The sequence below is a fragment of the Filicampus tigris genome, chromosome 5 (assembly GCF_054856515.1).
Source record: "Filicampus tigris isolate MCC_2025a chromosome 5, RoL_Ftig_1.0, whole genome shotgun sequence".
Classification (NCBI taxonomy): Eukaryota; Metazoa; Chordata; class Actinopteri; order Syngnathiformes; family Syngnathidae; genus Filicampus; species Filicampus tigris.
Genome location: NC_141221.1, coordinates 9,948,642 through 9,966,829, shown reverse-complemented (window position 1 = coordinate 9,966,829; position 18,188 = coordinate 9,948,642). Strand labels below are relative to the sequence as shown.

Genomic DNA, 18,188 nt, shown 5'->3' with positions numbered 1-18,188 from the left:
GCTCATTTCATGATCTGTTAAAATGATTATGAAATTAATATGTGGACAACAGATATTTCCCAGAAGGCCGGTCAAGGACATGAAACATAAAACAACGAAACTTGCCTTTTTTAAAGTGTGTTTTTATGACTTGCATTGCAGAATATTATAGCACATACTTTCCTAGAATCACAAACATAACGCGCAATGATATTTTATCACAGTGTGAAATGGGTAATTACAGTTAATATTCACAGCAAAGGGGGAATGTAGTAAGACTCAAAGTTATGATGGAATATTATATGGATTTCTAAAATCTCAATAAAACAACATAAAGAAGAATAACTATTGTGTATGCACATTTAAATGCATGTACATTGTCTGGAAATAAGTCCAGGCTTGTACCTTTTCAATGAACTGACTCACATTTTTTGGACAGTGAACAAGCTAAGTCCTTCAACAATTTGTGTTGATGTTAAATTGGGAAGTGTTGTGTATGGCGCCATCTGCTGTTACATTGACAAAACAGTAAACAATAAGTTTAATCAGAAATAAGCTGTAAAAGTGATTCCGTATTTAAATGATCATATATCTCTTGAGCACCTCCTAAAATGTCCCTTTCCTCTTGTCATATTAATCAAATATCAAATACTACCAATAAAATAAGGCTAAATTCTTGTAAAACATTTTTGCAATGTTTAAGTTGTGTCAGACTAAGAGTAATTATGCTCTAAGTTATACACGCAACCTTGGCCTATTCCGAAAACAAGACGGAGGACGGAGGACGTACCGGCCAAAAAAAGGGTAAAGTGCCAAGCTCTGATCGTTTACTGAACCCTGGGCAACCGTAATGCCATTTTCAGTTGACAGCAAGTGGCAAAATGGCCGCCCCATGAGATGGATAAATATGGGTGCATTTTGCTGCTTCATTCATATTCCACAACCGCAATATTTTGAGTTGACTTGATCAGCAATAGCAATACAAATATCAAGTTTTCCATCATTAACATATATTATGTGACAAATAAAATGTGATGGTTGAGCTGGAAGAATAAAATTGTATAGGCCTACTGGGTAGTACGTATTTTTCTTAAAAACAATAATATGGACAAGAACATTTTCCAAAAATGATAGTGCCCAAATGTCCTGGAATGATTTGTAATTTGTCTATGTTAAAATGTATTTTAAAATAGCATTGTCACGGAAATAAACAGGCACATGCAATTATTATCACGATTTTTGATACACATTTTTATGAAATATCAGGAAATTTAGAACACACATGAATTGTCATGGAGTTTGTTGCAAATCGAAACCGGAACCAATCCCCACAATAACGGAAGTACTTAAGTGTGACACCCAGCGGAAATAAACAACGTACATCATCGACTCTGTAGCCCGGCGTCCGCTCAAAGTATATAAGCAACGATGGCATCCGTTCAGTATTTAAAGCACTTTGTTAACGAGCGACTCACTGCTGCCGCTGAGGAAATATTTGGCGTCTTCGAAAGAACCATCGTCGAGTACCAGGAGGAGCTTCAGCGTCAGCGTCGAATGGTGGACATCCTCAGAAGCCCTCAAATCAAGTTACACAGGATAGGTGCGTCAAACCCTATCATTCACGTTACCCTCACTGACAAGGAGGAGACTTTATTGATCTGTTTTCAACTCCACTGCTATCTGTGCCTTCAGAGGTCCAACATGATGACAATGAGCAGATTTGCACCGAGCAGCAGCTTTATAAGCAAGAAGAGGACCTTTGTGTGGACCAAGGAGAACCAGAACCTCAACTGGATCGGGTCTCCAGGCATGAATCACATTTAGGTGTGTAAAACAAAAACGGGCTCTGTCAAGCCCACCGGTGACTTTAACAAAGGAAAATCGATGATTTACATACCATGAAGTCATAAATACTTTTCTTCATCCTCTTTACCTTTCTTCATTGATTGACTAGTAGAAAGTACATTACATGGTTGTGGCATTCGCTTCAACTGCTGGCAATTAAAGTTTCTTTATGTATTGCCACAAATCTCAATACCATATGTCATGTATGAAAGTAATAGCATGCAATGAATTATATATAACTATTTTGTTCAGGACATATCCTTAGTTTACAAACAATTGCTATAACCTTTAACATTTTGGTTTTAACATTTGTGTCTTCCAACAAAGCTTAGCATAAGAAATTGTGTACTCTGATTGATGATGAGTGATTTTAACTTGTTTTGTTTAGTGCCCCCTCTCCCCTAAAAAAACCCAAACCTTTTGTTCAAATTTAGCTATAATTTGTGGACATCAAACTAATTTTTCAGTGTATTCAGTTACCTTCCACAGTATTGAGAAGCTGTTCAAAGTTTTTGCCAGCACAGTAGAGAGTAGTATTAGCATCCAAAAAAAAATATAGCGCAAAATTAATATACAATATTAATAATTTAAGCCCAATCATAGACCCTTGAGGTACCCCGTAAGTCACCTTAAATAGCTTTTGTATTAAACTGCATATATTGATAACGGTTATCCAAGTAACTGCATCCATTTGTGCCAATCCTCTTATACCATATCACTCCATTTTTTTTCTGTAGTATACTATGATCATTGATCAAGAGTGTCAAGTGCTTTTTTTCATATCTACAACGACATAAACCACTAGTAGATATGGAGATAGCTGCTTATGACAAGACAAAATGTAAGTGTTTCATTTGCGTTTGAATACAATATCTTCCACTGTATTACCCTCGTTCCCATGAGCTCTCAGTTTACTGGAAAGCTTCCACCCCTTCACAACACAATACACTAATAACCCTCTCTTCTTGGTCTTTGTGTGATATACAGAAATCCAACACGTCGACAAAGAGCCAGAGCTTCTTGGTGACCAGCAGCTTTTTTGGCAGGAGCAAAATCCTTTTATGGACCAAGAGGAGCCAGAACCTCCTCAAATTAAAGAGGAACCCGGCCCCAGTCATGAGGGAGAAGAAATGAATACTTTCTTATCCATTCCTGTTGTTGATGACCGTTACAAGAGAGGGGATGCCGTCCTGTACTCGAGTCCCATTGACAGTCCGTCGGAGAACGTGAACGTACACAATGAGACGAACAGAAAGTCTTTCCGATGTGACTATTGTGGGAAAGCGTTTGATTTCAGGTGCAAGCTAAAAAGACACATGATGACCCACACGGGAGTGAAGCCCTACTCCTGCAAGACGTGCGGCAAGGGATTTAACCAGACGTCCAACCTGAAAAGACACCTAATGATCCACACGGACGAGAAGCCATACGCTTGCAAAACGTGCGGGAAGCATTTCAGGAACACGCACGAAGTCATTACGCACGCCAGAACGCACACGGGCGAGAAGCCGTACCCCTGCAACACGTGCGGTAAGAGATTCACACAGCTGTCTATCCTCAAGAGACACGTCATGGTCCACACCGGGGAGAAGCCGTTCCTCTGCAACACGTGTGGCAGAGGTTTCAGTGACCTGTCGGTGCTGAAAAGGCACGTCATGGTGCATACGGGAGAGAAGCCGTACGTGTGCGACGTCTGCGGGAGAAGGTTCCGGGCCAACAGTAACTTGAGCATCCATAGGAGGAGGGTGCACGCAGTGGAGAGTTCCCTTGAGGAAGCCGCGTGCTTGGACACTTGAGACTTGCTCTCCTTCGGAGTTTGCTCAATTGAAAAGAATTGAAGTGTACACTTTTTATGGTTCATTAAGGGGTGTGCATCTCTCCAATAAAAGACGTATCTCGATACATGGGGGGCACTGGGCGTAGCTGATGTAGAGTTGGTGGGTTTTGTAAACCCATGGGCCCTCTTGTCAAATTTGTATATATTATATTATTATATATATATATATGTAATGTTGCCGCGGTTGACTCTCGCAGCGACAGGTAGCACGGACTGTAATGTCAGATTGGGTCAGTGCATGGTGTTGGAGGGATATGAGCGCCCTCCCCCATTTGAACTGATCCATATGTGTCTATTGAATGTGATTTGGCTCAGCCGCTCAAACGGTGACCGTTATTTATCTGGAAAGAAGCAAGTCCGACTAAACTTTCACTAACATCGGCGTCCTGGTATCACAATTTAACCCATTCCTTCAGTTTGGAGTTCCATGCCAGATCTTGCCTTATGGCGAGAGGATTATATCTGTCATCCCCCCCAGTATAAAATCTAGCATTTGATATTTTCAAGCTTTTTATCTTGCACAAGCCCTTCCTTTTGGAATGATTTAATATGACATGGAAAAAAATGTCCACAGTGTGGTAAAATAATCGTGTTGATTTCATATTTATAAAACTTGTACTGGTCCTGGTTGGGCCACAGGGCTACTGTCAATGTAGGAGTCTGTGATTAATCATTTAAAAACTAGTATGGTGAAGCTATGCAGTTTTCAACACACAGTGAAGGGTCTTGAAGACCAACATACAAGGTTTGGAACTTATGAACGACGTATAATAAATTGGAATTAAAAAAAAAAGTTAAATAAAGTCAAAATTCCATGGCAACAAACTTTGATGAAATTTCAAATTGGGCAATTAAATATTTTAAGTTTTGCTTCTTTGAAAGTTGGCTTTCCACGTCACAACAAAGAAATTATAGTTTCCGAAAGTTGGCTTTCCCACATTTCACAACAAAGAAATATTTTCCCCTTTCCATAACCTTGTGTTCAACCCCAACTGAAAGCTGTAAGAACAACTCAGCAAATCGATTTGACACAAACTACGAGCTTGGTTTGTTGTGCTACCTCTTGTTCCAACATTAATTACTGTTGTAGGCCCAAATAAATAACTTTTTTTTGGACAAATTTAGTTTGTGCGGCGGTAGAAGCAGGTGTCACGTGGCACAAGATGGCACATTCAGTTCCCGCTGTATTTACTGATTTTATTCGTTTTTAGTTATAGCCTAGGAGTGTTTTCCATACATATTTTCACTGTAATTAGGATTTTACTACTGCTTACGGAATAGAAACGGTAACTCTTGTCATGATCCGAGGACCCCTTTTGGTGCAGCACGACTATTATTCCTGTGGGAATTTGGCCAGCACACATTGGGCATAGCAACCATCTCTGTCAGTCTATGAACTTAGTTTGAAGTGTTGGTATTAGTCATCTGCTGCCATCTTTACTTTCTTGGACCCTTCCGAACCTTGCTTCATCCTCCTCTTCACTTTGTTCTTCTGGCCTTCCTCCTGTCTGAACTGGTGCCTGTTCAAAAAGAAAAGCGTCCACCCCACACTTTAGAGGAGATAGTGAAGTTAGTCACTGGATGAAGAGCCAGGTGCTGAAATCTAACCTGGACTGCCAGCGTCTGCCGCTGTTCCACACACGACCAAAAGAGGGCAACCAGTTGGCGTCTGTGTTTGAGCTGTGGTCAAAGTTGGCCCCCACTCTGTTAGGCGGGAGCTTCTTCAATTTCTCTTGCTCCTCTGAGAAAAATACACAGATTTGATGTTAGCAAGCGTACAAAAGCAAACACTTGTGAATGTCCTTCCTACGAGCTGCCATTGACAAGCACTGTAATACATCATAAATGTCATCAAGGCCGAAGACATTTTGTTTTCCTCCCGACAAGTAAAAAAAAAAAAAAAAGTATGCTACTGTGTCTGAGGAAGTCCTGTGTCGATGGTCCAATCATGGGAGGTGCTACGCTCTTAGATGTCCCCTCAAGAGGATCATCATCCTGGAGCCAAGGAGGGACAGCACCTGTAACGCAAAAAGGGTTAGCGGTAAGTATTAGAAAGATAAGTATGTGCGTGTTACTGAAATATACTATAACATCCAATAAAACAAGGACACCACACGGAAAGTTATGTCCTACACCTTCAATAAGGAGGTTAGATGTTAACTCATTCACTGCCATTGACATATTTGTCTTTTCACAGTCTAAGCATTCAAACCCAGGAATTTTTTTCTACTTCAAATGTTAGTGTAAAAGATTGTCTGAAAATGTATGGCAGCGAATGAGTTAATTGGTGTGCGCTTGTTCCATATTCATATTTTTTCATATAGAAAAACACCACAGTACAATTGTGTGTTGTGCCTTTAAATGGAGCAGCCTTTTGAAATGAATAGAAATGCCAATATTCCATATTCAAAATATATTTTATATTCTGTGACTCATGGCACTTGTAAGTTGAGGTATCACCATATTTGCTTTGTTCCTTGCTTCTCTTCTTACTGTACCTGTGTGTACATTTCCGCTGTTTGACGAATCCTACAACAGAGAAAACGACACCAGTGAATGCTGTGTTTGTGTTGGATGGGTTTCAAGGCATTCAATCTACCTGATAACCAATGAACGTCAGGCCCTGCTGCTGCGCGTCGACCATTGAGTCAACGATGCTGCTCGCCGTCTGCTGGTGGCCTCCCCATGACGTCCCTTGAAAGCTATTTCGCACCCCCAGGTAAGAGGATGAGCACAAACGTGTTCATGTTAAAAGACACTTGAATGCATCGGAGGTTACGGTGTTACCTGACACCGGCCTCTGCTGCCATTTCTGTTCCGTTCGGTCCGTTGGACGAGTCTGGCTCTGCTTCATGCTGATTTTGATTCAGGAAAAGCCAACAGCGGATCACAGAGGAAGTCTCACCGCTAATCACTCCTCGTACTAACAAGTACTGGACAATTGTTCTCCTATTTGGTAAGTACTTTGGCCTGTGATTTTGACCTTAAAACCACTCATATAAACAACATTATTGATATTTCCTCACTTTTTTTCACAAAGTTTTTTTGTAGCTAGGACTAGCAGCAATCTACTTCTGTGCTATGCATCTGAAAACTATGACAGTTGACAGTCAAGGCCACAGTTATGGATACCGCCACTGCATCCTTGGAAACAAACCTCTAGAAGAGACTCAAGGAACTCTTGGCGCTGTTTCTCCTGGGCCCGGATCAACTCGGCTTGCTGAAGACACACAAAGACAAACGGAACAGCAACTGTGAAATCTGGACATGGTGCTTGAAAGAATACAGAATTAGTCAATAAAAATAAGGGGTGGTTCTTAGGAAACATGGTCTAGGAGTATGACGTGAGCCCAAAACTGAACTTATGCAAAATCAGCTAAAAAATAATACATGCTTAAAATCAAACCTTCTTGTAGTGTGCTATGAATAAATAAGAGAGTTCACTCAGCCTTTAGTTCGAAAAACTTGAGGAACATGTGGACCACTTATTGGCTGTTCATGTCAAATCCAGTGACTTGCGCAAGAATACACTGAAAAAAAAAATTTCACGCAACTAGCGGTTTTATTGTGCGGTTGGTACCAATTAAACAACAACACGCTGGACACGTAAAATGATTCAACCTTTGAGCTTCATGTGTATCTCAGTGAGTCACCATAAAATAAAATGTAATATTACCTGTTTAATGAATTCATCCTCCTTCTCCTCAAATGTTTCCAACACTTTGGCCACCTCAACTTTGAACCTACAGAAAAAAAAGCACGTTTAACATTATTTTCACCTTGTTGTTGACGTATGCAAACATATCTCTTCATAGTTGCATGAAGTTCACCAGGCTCACCGTTGGGTCTCTTCCTGTGTGATGATGACTTTGTCTTTCAACTTGGGATCTGCCTTGTTGTCCCACCAGAACTTGTGGGTACTCTTTCTGTGTTCTGCTCTGAAATCAGATCCATTTGAAAGGTCAACCAACAGCACTACTACTACACAATATTAATCATTTGCATCTGGGCGAAAAAACTATTATACTATTATATAGCTTCTTAATTAGAAGCTATTCTATCTAATACCCTACAACAATTTTTGATACTGTATATATTTGAACCTTTACAAAAAGATGTCACTCACGTGGCCATGTGCTCCAACAATCCTCCATGTAACACGGTCATGTTGCCATCAGAAACATTTCGTTCCACTTCCTGGCCGCAGCAGTAACACCAGAAGGTTTTCTTGTGTTGAGTGCAATCAAACTTTTCAACTTCGGGTTTTTTAAGTGTTCGCCGAGCTTCCTTCACCTGGAAGACATGAGGAACAGCTGCACAAACACCTTCAAAACACGATTTAAAAAAAAAAAATAATAAATAAAAAATAAGTTTATATTTTGACTCGAATCTTCTACTTCCATCGCTTTCGGAGAACCCAATCAGGGATCGCCACGGTGAATCATCCTCTTTCCTTCACATTTTCTGCTATAACTCCAGCACTCTGAAAGTGTCTTCCACACTCTCTGTTGCTCTGAACGGTTGATTCCCTCAAAATTGGAACTCCAGCATCTTTTTCACCTGTACTAATCGTAACCCTATAAGATTATCCTCAAAGTGTCGAGTCACTTAAGTGGCACATAAAATAACTATTCGAACTGTGTGTGCATATTGATAAAGCAGCATTTTTTTAAATCAACATTAAACACCAGTCAGGATATTTACAGAGACTGAAGTGGGAATAAGTAGACGTGGACATTTATTTGGATGAGGAATGGCCCCAGTTTTTCAACCTACAACACGCCGTCCAATTTGGAACGTAAACTTTATTACTGATGTCATTTTTACATGCAAACCTATTATATAAGTGCCAATGTTGAGATTATCCCAGTGTCCCTTTAAGCATTTCTTTAGGTACAAATTCATCATTTATGCGCAACACGTTTTAATTAATACAATACTTAGCTACTGCCTTTTATTTTCCAATTCAGTGATAACGTTCAAACTTTACCTAATGTTATAGTGGCTGAAATATTTTTGAGGTGGTACTACAATGATTTTAAAGAAGAAAGCCAATGAGATATTTACGTCCATAAAACACCTGCCAAACAACACACGCACACACACAGTGAAAAAAATTACATAAAACTGAAACCCTTAGCTACTCCAAGGCTAATTACTCACCTTTTCAATGAATTTCATTAACACGAGCCTAAGTCTGCTTTGGTGATGTTTCCCGAAGATATGTCCTTTCCCATTGAACGCCGTCTGTCTACAGATGGGGCAGTAATAGGCGCCCATCTAGGCAAATAAAAAACGGAATATAATATAGAGACCACACTTTAGTTTGTGCTTCTAACAAACAATTGAATTACACTTGTCTATCCAACGAAGAATTAAATGTTCTAATTGCCAAAAGGGGAAATACCGTCTCGATCTGGATTCCCCCGGAAACAACGTTTATATTTACAAAAAGCACGTTTTAAAAATATATAATTAAGACGTATATTTTAGGGAGAAAAAAGTCGTGGGTTTTATTGGAAACAAATTGTATACATTTTTCCAAGATAAAAGTCTTAATTTTTCGAGGGTAATTGCAAATATTAAAATAAAACATATAAAGTGGAATTATTTAGTGACTCACGTGCACCATCGGAACCAAGCAGTGTGACATCTACCGGAAGTTAAAAAAAGCCCAGCTGAAACGTTAGCCATCTAAATTCTCAAATTCTCCATCGTTAGGCTAAACAACAGTCCCATTTGCCATGTCGGTGACGCAGTCGACCACGTCCAAATTCCATCACTTGAGGACGTTTGTCAGCGAGCGACTGACTGCCGCCGCTGAAGAAATATTTGGTGTTTTTGAGAAAACTATCGTCGCCTACGAAGAAGAGATGGACCGTCAACGCAGGCTTCTGGACGTCGTCTGCAAACCCGCCGGTCATTCACAAAGGACAGGTTTGTAATACATTTACATTCACGAGTCAATTTGCTCGTATTTTTACACACATTTTCTGCTACATCGCTATTCATTTCTATGAGTCATACACGTACACTGTATAATAAACTCTATACCGTGTAATGCAAAGAAAATATATGGAAGGAGGGTTGGTTATATTTCCAAAAATAGTCAATTGTTGTTGTTGTTGTTGTTTTTTTTTTAAACACACATTAACACATTACAATATAAGGCAAAGACAATAACATTCAGAAATTCCGCCCCGGGCGGGGGGAGGATTTTTACCAGTTTTTCTCTCAGTTGTAAAGTTAAACAAATATTACAGGACAAAGTATTGAAAAACAGTCAAATGTCCAGACCTAGGCATTTTACTAAAAATTGAGCGTCCGTTATTCGTCATCCGTTTGCAGCGTGGGTACCATTCCGTCGTCCGTCATTCGCCTTTTTTTCCGGGGAGAAAAAACAGTACCCATCTCTAGACCGGTCTGCCTCTAATTTTAAACTGACGTTATGTTATAGATTTACTGACGCTTTACTCTGTTACTCAGAGTCCCTGGAGGGAGGTTTGTGTACCCAGGAGAACATCACCAGTGTGGCGCAGGAGCAGAAAGAGCCTTCGCACATTAAAGTGAAACAAGAGGAGCATTTCTCCAACTGTGCAGTCTGGCCTCTGGTTTTGAACTGTGACCAGAATGAAAGTGAAGCGGACAAAGACGCCACCGATGTGACGGAAAACGTCGAGTTCGACGCGTTGGAACCGAACAGCGATAATCAAATCGTCTTCCGTGGCTATTATCCAGTAAACAACCAAGATTACCTAGGCGACAACGTGGCTTCTACGTCCGCTCGGAGTATTAAAACAGAACATCACGACCAGGACGACAGGACGTACAACCTGGAAAACGCCATGTCAGCCATCAACTCCCAGGTGCAACTTTTTGAGCAGCCATTCCACGGCAGCGTCTTCCACACCGACTCGGACGTGTATGCCCAAGCCAAGCCTTTCGTTTGCGACGTCTGCGGAAAGGGATTCGGCTTCAAGCGTTACCTGGCACAGCACATGATCACCCACTCGGCGGAGAAGCCGTACTCTTGCGGCAGGTGTCGCAAGACTTTCCGTCGCATGCAAGGGTTGCAGATACACATGCGATGCCACACGGGTGAGAAGCCGTATTTCTGCAAAACCTGCGGGAAGAGATTCTGCCAGAGCTCCTCGCTCAGGGTTCATCTGAGAGTCCACACGGGGGAGAAGCCGTACTCGTGCACCACGTGCGGGACCGGATTCAGTAGCCTGCCGGTGCTAAGGAACCACATCGTCAGAGTCCATGGCGACAACATGCTGTACGTGAACTCATCCGGGGAGAGGAACTCCGTTGTATGGCCCAGTTGAAGTGTTGTAACACATGTGACCTTTTAGTGTTTGGCTGTATTTTTATGCAGGTAAATTTGGTGCAAAAGTAACTTGTAGAAAACAAACCTGTAGTTGTTGCTATACTGTAAAAAAAACACATCTTGTACTTTTTAGGGATAAAACAACCTTTATTTTAAACAACTTTAAAATATAAATTATTGACATTTTTGTATATATTATTTTTGCTCTAGGTTATTACACCATCAGAATCTAATAATGGCCCATGCCTTGTTGTAGCCAAACTAGCTTACAGTTGTAGAGGTACGTTTTGTGCAAAAGTAACCTGTAGTTGTTGAAGAATGTTTCTGCATTTGTAGCAAGAGAAACTTGTAGATGTAGAAAATACATTTGTAGTTGTGGCAAACGAACCATCATACAAATGAACCAATGAGATTGAGCTTGGGCAAGCTGCGCCTGCCTCAAATGAGCTGTTTTAATGGGTTAAAATGGCCCTGTGTTGCACTCAGCGCCCTGACCTTACAGGTACGAATGACTTTTGCACCATATTTTCACACTTGAAATGCAGAACAACAAGTAACCGCACTTGTGACTCCTAGCGACTTTTCTGCAACTGTTATTTTGGCTACAACTACAAGTTTATGTAGTAAAAGTTACTTCTCCACCAAAGAAGTCTAGTCAAAAGTTTTCTTTGCAGTAATATGTTGTAATTGGTAATTGGTGAGGGGTGCAAGCAAACACAATTTTTGACTTGACTTTCACTTTAACGGTATCTTTGAGTTTGTCAAAGAGTGATGAGTGGTGCTCTTTTAAAAATGTGAAATCCTTTCTTTGATTCAGGAAACAAATGCAGCACTCTCCGTACCCGACCCAGGCTAAACTTAGCTCCTTCCCGACATGCAAAGGTTGTCTCTCAGTGGAGATGTATTACTTCAACGTACTTGGAGCTGTTACTGTGTTACTTTCCTATTAAGATAGGCCTTTGATGCCATCTTGTAGTGTCTTAGAACATTTCAGAAACAGGCCAAAACCAGCAAATAGCAGCAGGAAAAAAAAACAAAAAAACGTCAGTAGGTGAAGTTGTGAGTAGTCAACTGCCAATTTGCAGGGGATTCTTTGAGTGACTTTCTAAGGCATTTTCTGGCATCCCAAATGCAATAATCCAGAAAGTATGTATTCTGTTATGTATTTATTTTAAGGGCAGCATGGCGCGGTCATATTTCTGGGTTCAGATCTCAGCCCTGGCTTTCCTGTGTGACAATTGCATGTTTTCTTATTGCTCTTCTGGTCATCAGGCTTCCCGCCCACATTCCCAAAATGTGCATGTTAGATTAATCGAAGACTCCAAAAGTCTCAGTTCGGTATTTATTATTATTTGTGTAAACAGGGACGGATTTATTTACATTGCAAATGAAAGAAACTGCTTTTGTTTTAAGGTAAGTGAAACATCAGTTTGTCTTTTTTGTAGTAATTGAAGGCTGGAGACAAGTGCAACACAAACTCTTTTAGCAGGGTGATTTATGTTATAAAACAATAATAATGGCATCCGAATAACGTTACGTTCACATGAAAGGCTGTTTAAATGCCACTGGAAATTGTTTTTGTAACACTTTTCTTTCCCTTTCCTGCATTGGTATCGACATTCACGTGTTGTCGTTTCAAAAGAGTTAAGAAGTTTGAGCTTCTGGCCATGATGTACGCGAGACAAACTGAGCTGCACTGTTTGTTTATAGACTGTGCTTGTGGCTAAAGCATGAGAAAGTTAACACTTTTTGTCTAATCATATTTTTCTTGATGGATAACTTGTCTCGCTATGATAGCTACAGCTAACCCGTGACCCTAATGAGGACATGCGCTATCAAAAATGCATGGTTGGATGAATTTATGTATTTATTGTCATCATTGAGACAAGCCTTTGAGCACATTTTCACCAGCTGAGATAAGCTACGGTACATATCTGTAAATAGTTGAACGTTGAAAATATTGAAATCTGAAGAAACTACAGTTATGATTCTTTTTGGTTCATGTATCTGTAAAATGAATTAATTTCTGTTCAAATAAACTACCTCAGTGATTTTTTTAAATTGAAATTTTAATTGATTAATTTTTGTAAAACCTTTCAGATTTTATGTTGCAAGTCACCAAGCCAGTAGGCCTCTGGATCCTCTCTGTAATAGTGGATTGGAATTTTGTTGTTGTCCTTTCGGCTTTTCCTCTGGGGTCGCCACAGCGAACAAGTGCACACTCGATTCGCATCGTTGATTTAGCAAAGCATTTTACGCCGGATGCCCTTCCTGACGCAACCGTATTAGCAGGGCACACACACACAGACAGCATCACTGAGTGGGAATAGATTCCACACTGCCCGCATACTACTCGAGCGCATGTACCACTACACTATCAGTGACATGGTTGTATTATGTAATGAACAAAAAGAATTCAGTTAAAACCAGTAACTGAAGTAAAAGTTGAAGTTGGAACCAATAAATGCGGAACCTAAATAGTACTTTCTTGTTCTGGCTCACCGTTGTGGTTCATGAAAGAATTACTGTGCATACAGCTCAGTTGTATTTATCTTAAATTAAGTACGTTTAGATTTTGAAATACTGTCCTAGAGATTGCGTGTGGCTGGAGGAGTGACGTTTATCAGATGTTAAAGTAGTAAAGGTATATTACTATTTTAGGAACATTTAAGTCAATAATTATAAAAGCATAGCTCTTGACGGTTCACCCGCTCCTGTTTCAAATTTAGATTACATCAGAATAAATGTCGCCATCTAGTGGATTTTAAAAGAGTTACAGACATTTCTGTGTCGAGGTTTTCTTATGTTACTGAACATGAAATTAAAAAGTCGTTTTAAAAATCAATCTTCATAACATTTGAATAAAATCTGCTCGATTCTGTTTCATTTGAAAAACGGTTGTCACTATTTAGTCACGTGATTAAACCTCGCGCTGTAATTGGTCCAGACGCCCTTTCGTTTCACGCCACCTTTCAACTATGATTTTGGGCGGGAAATTTAGTTTACGGTCCACTGCGTGCCAGGCTAAAAGTGTAACATTTAATAGTAAACACGTTTAAATGGTCACCAAAAGACTGACGTTAAATTTATGACATAATGATGCTGTGGTCATCGATGAATGACGTCGTGTGTAAGGGTCTGTGTTCTGCTGCAAGGTAAGAATTTATGGTAGCATAATGATTTGTGTTGCTGCCATTTTGTCTGCTCGGCAACATGTATGTGCTACTCACGTTGTCCCTCATTGATTCGTTCTTTGTCTTACTTTTTTCCCCTTCTGCTATAGTGTCTAATTTGTTTTAACGTGTGTGATTTAGTGGGCCGAGGTGTTATTTGACTGAACTGCGGTTGGTTTCATGAATGTGTACGTCATTTTGCCATATTAGCTACGAGTCATGACTATTATGGAGGTAAATTTACCTCCATACACAATCTAATGCAACAACTTTTTACACAAACTACCACCTAAAAATGTACATCACTCCAGGTACCACCATAATGTCCAACATTAAAATACAGTGGTGAAGTTGAGCCAAGTGTTTATCAATAATGAGGCAGAAGTTTTAGTGTGGAAAAAAATAATTTCTATCAAAATAATAATGTCTGTATGTTTTGTATCATTTTCAACTGCTAATTTGCATTAATTGTTGCCATGCGGAGATGTAAACAAAAAACAGGGACCTCACCAGGAAGTCCTCTGACTCAAGTGCCCCACTGGGCATGTCAGAGAGATCACGACACTAAAGATGTTGCAATTGAGAAGTAGCACAGTTCATTATGTGAGTTTAAAGATGCACAGTGACACCGCTGACATGAATATCTGAGGTTGTGGTCCCCAGCAAGTGAGCGGACCCACCGGTCCCCACGTCTTGCTCTGATCTGCACTCTGCTTGTTGACACGGTTTGGCATTAAGATTGTCAACAATACTGTGCTTGCAAGTTAAAGTTGTGCAACTCTATGCAAAAGCATAATGTACAGTGACCAAGTGAAATGACTTACGATGATATGTCAACGGTGGCATTAAAGATTGCGGATCCAATATGCCATCAGGCTCAAAAATTGACCACTCAGCTACAGCTCACCATAATAGATCAAACTTTATAAATTTCCCCAAATTTCTATGAGTGCATGTCAATAAATTAGAATATTGTAGAAAAGTTTTTTTTTTTTTAAATACAGTGATCCCATGCATATCAGCATTTGCAGATTGATTTTTTTTTTTTTAACACTCCTGTTATTTGCTAAAACTCTCGTGTATTCACAGTTTTTTTGGAGGGTATTTTACAAAAACTTGTTATTGTGTGTAAATCCCAAAAGGTGAGTCATGTGTGAGGTGCTGTGCTTATTTGTTTGCTTATTGTGTAATGTCACATCAGTTGTGTTTGCGCTTGTGTTTTATTTAGGCTAGTATGCTACCTACTACTATTGATGAGCCACATGTGAAGGTGTTTTTTGGTGAATACTTTTCACTACAGTATACCGTTGTTTATGTAACGGAGGTTCATGATTGTGTACATTCTAGATACATGGTGCTGGTGTTTTATGATCCTCTTTGTTTAAAGTACTTTGCCACCTTGTTGTGGCATCTTGACACAATGACAAACTCCCTTCAAGGGGGTGGGATGTGGGCTGGGGTTCAATTATTCGCTACTCAAATAAAAAAAAAATAACTTGTGTATTATAGCTTTATTTAACAGAAAAAAGGCCGAATCACATCTACTTTCAGTTTCAAAAGTTTTTTTTTTTTTTAAATGTAGTTCCTGGAGATTGTGATTTGTGGGTTTTCGTTAACTGCAAGATGTAATCAAAATTATCCAAAATAAAATTCTTAAAGTATTAGTATTAAGAACTTAACTATAATAGAACCAATGTACAAAACTATGTAGTTGTGTTTGTACAACCAAATAGTTTCTTGACTTCTTCCTACCCACTGGAGTAGGAGCAGCAGGTGTTTTTTCTTAACTGTAAATCTGTCAGATTTGTTACTCCGCTTCAGCCTTATTTTAGCCCTGTTCTACATTTCACTTATATCCACCTCAATAAAACACTTTCCGGTGTGTCTCACGAGCCCAAAAAATGCATTGAAACGATAAAAAGGAGTCTGTTTATTTAATCAGAAAAACTGAAACAAATATGGGATCAAAGTCAGAGGCTTCAAGGCCACATCTGAGCCATCGGTCTTTTCACAAGTTTTCGCTGACAATTAGCATTGGCTGGCAAACACACGAAACCACGACCATCTGTGGCCGCCGACACACTTGTGCCCGCAAAGTATGCCGCCCGGCCAACCCTGTCATTTCGAAATGGTAAAGTCACCGCAGTGAGCCCATCGATGGCCAGGGCGGCGAATGAACAAATTAACAGAAAGGTATTTAGCTTTTCTAAGGGACCTGGTGTTTGAAAATCGTAGGATTCATAAAGCTGCTGTACATAATTATGCTTTTATAGCTGTATAAACTCTAATGCTGCCTTGTAATTTGATGGTTGCCAACATAGCAATTTGCAGACCCCAAATATGATTTGGCTTTCTTTTATTTCCCTGTTTGTTTAAGGCGGTATATTCACATCCCAATTTTTTGTACTTTTACAGTTACTTCCTCGAACACATATTGGGTTTATTATGGACGTGCATTGTTGGAAGTGTAACGCTCAAAAGTTATTCTTCTTTATCTTCTACCTATATATATATATATATATATATATATATATATATATATGTACGTAGAGAGAGACAGAGATTGTGCCCCCTCCCCCGAAAATGCATATATTTTTTTAGAATCGTTCAATTTAGTGTCATTCTGCTTTCTCTTGCCCTACATTATTTATTTTCCCAGATTATATTCTCTACCAGATGCTTTGAATTGGATGTTTAAAATACAGTGTTTAAAAAAAAAAAAGGATGAATACATGAGGTAGATTTTTAATAGAATGGCAGCACTAGCAGTGAATAACGTGTTTACCTCAAGGTCATCTCTTGAATTTACAGTTGAAAGGATGACTTTTGTGGCCGAAGCTGATCAAGGTTAGACAGGCCGTAGAACTTAATGACTCTTCCAGCTCCCAGGATGGACAAAGATGGATGTTCTCCTCTCAGCAGAGCAGTTTGAGCGCGAGCAGCGAAAATGTGGCAATAATTTACTTGGCCTGCAGTGAGAATATGTCTCACAGAGGTAATGGTGCCCTTAAAGCTGCTGTGGCTGCAGTGGGGAGGAAGCATTCATCAGCCTGCTGTTAATGTGAAATATTGACCACCTTCCAAGGAGCAGAAAAATGGGTCCGTTTATGGTTTTAAAAATCTTACTTTGCATGCGGGCATGGCGTTTTTTGATTGAGCATTTCTCCCCTTTTATTTCTCTTTGCAAAAAATGCCTTACTGTATTGCAGATTTTCCTACTTGTCTTTTTCTCCTGATAATTTATAATAAGATTTCTTGCAAATGTCGTAGTTAAATGTGTTGTTTACTAGAATAACCACGTAGAGCTGGAATTGATAGAGCTCTTCCAGTCAACCCGAGATTAGTTGAAGTCAAAGTGAACAAGTGGAAAACATTTGTGGAGTGTCACATTTGAGTTTGTTTGTCCAACTGTCCCAGTTCAACTAATGTCACTGTGACGCCAATGGTAAGAATAAATGTTTTGTTTTTTTTCTTTTGCCCTTTTACTAAAATGATTGCTCTGAAAAGGCTAACTGTCAAAGACCTTTGCATAGCACTCTACGTCTTGGATAGATTTTTGAATTCTTTCCCTTTTGTTTTTTTATTTTGTTTTTGCCTGAACTACTCAACTTTACACCAGTAGTCTTACGGTATACGTATACAGTGGTGTCTTGTCAACCCCAAACTTTTCTTTGCAATATTATGTTCTATGTGCCTCCACTAGTGTAAACACAGCATTCAGAATAATGTTACGTTTGTGGAATATGAGTAAAGCAGTAAAATCCACCTGTTTTTTTTACCTTCACTGGTGCGGCGGCCATTTTGTCACTTTCTGTCGACTAAAAATGACATCACAGTTGTTCAGGGCTCAGGTAACAACAGTCAACAGTGAATGACAAAATGGCCGCCCCCTGAGATGGATAAAAACAGCTGGATTTTGCTGCTTAACTCATATGCCACAAATACAACATTAACAGAATGCCGTGTTTAGACTAGTGGGGGCACATACAAGATATTATTGTCAAAAACTTTTTGGAGTTGACTT

The 18,188-nt window shown here is 39.6% G+C and overlaps 3 protein-coding genes across 3 annotated transcripts; 2 read left to right on the top strand and 1 right to left on the bottom strand.

The window, feature by feature from the left end:
• Nucleotides 1–1,317: 1,317 nt before the first annotated feature.
• On the top strand, nucleotides 1,318–3,726 carry LOC147147214 (uncharacterized). Its single transcript, XM_086031492.1, has 3 exons — nucleotides 1,318–1,579; nucleotides 1,672–1,803; nucleotides 2,812–3,726. The coding sequence occupies exons 1-3, from the start codon at nucleotides 1,408–1,410 to the stop codon at nucleotides 3,618–3,620; spliced, it is 1,113 nt and encodes a 370-aa protein (XP_085887618.1). The 5' UTR covers nucleotides 1,318–1,407; the 3' UTR covers nucleotides 3,621–3,726.
• A 1,111-nt stretch (nucleotides 3,727–4,837) lies between these two features.
• Nucleotides 4,838–9,076, bottom strand: cenatac (centrosomal AT-AC splicing factor). Its single transcript, XM_086031493.1, has 11 exons — nucleotides 8,825–9,076; nucleotides 7,788–7,954; nucleotides 7,501–7,599; nucleotides 7,338–7,404; nucleotides 6,819–6,881; nucleotides 6,449–6,516; nucleotides 6,261–6,363; nucleotides 6,160–6,190; nucleotides 5,575–5,679; nucleotides 5,270–5,402; nucleotides 4,838–5,181 (listed from the first exon to the last, which is right to left on the bottom strand). Exons 1-11 carry the CDS (start codon nucleotides 8,939–8,941, stop codon nucleotides 5,079–5,081), a joined length of 1,056 nt encoding a protein of 351 aa, XP_085887619.1. The 5' UTR covers nucleotides 8,942–9,076; the 3' UTR covers nucleotides 4,838–5,078.
• Nucleotides 9,077–9,298: 222 nt separating this feature from the next.
• LOC147147212 (uncharacterized) lies at nucleotides 9,299–13,474 on the top strand. Its single transcript, XM_086030402.1, has 2 exons — nucleotides 9,299–9,598; nucleotides 10,148–13,474. The coding sequence occupies exons 1-2, from the start codon at nucleotides 9,406–9,408 to the stop codon at nucleotides 10,987–10,989; spliced, it is 1,035 nt and encodes a 344-aa protein (XP_085886528.1). The 5' UTR covers nucleotides 9,299–9,405; the 3' UTR covers nucleotides 10,990–13,474.
• The last annotated feature ends 4,714 nt before the right edge of the window (nucleotides 13,475–18,188 follow it).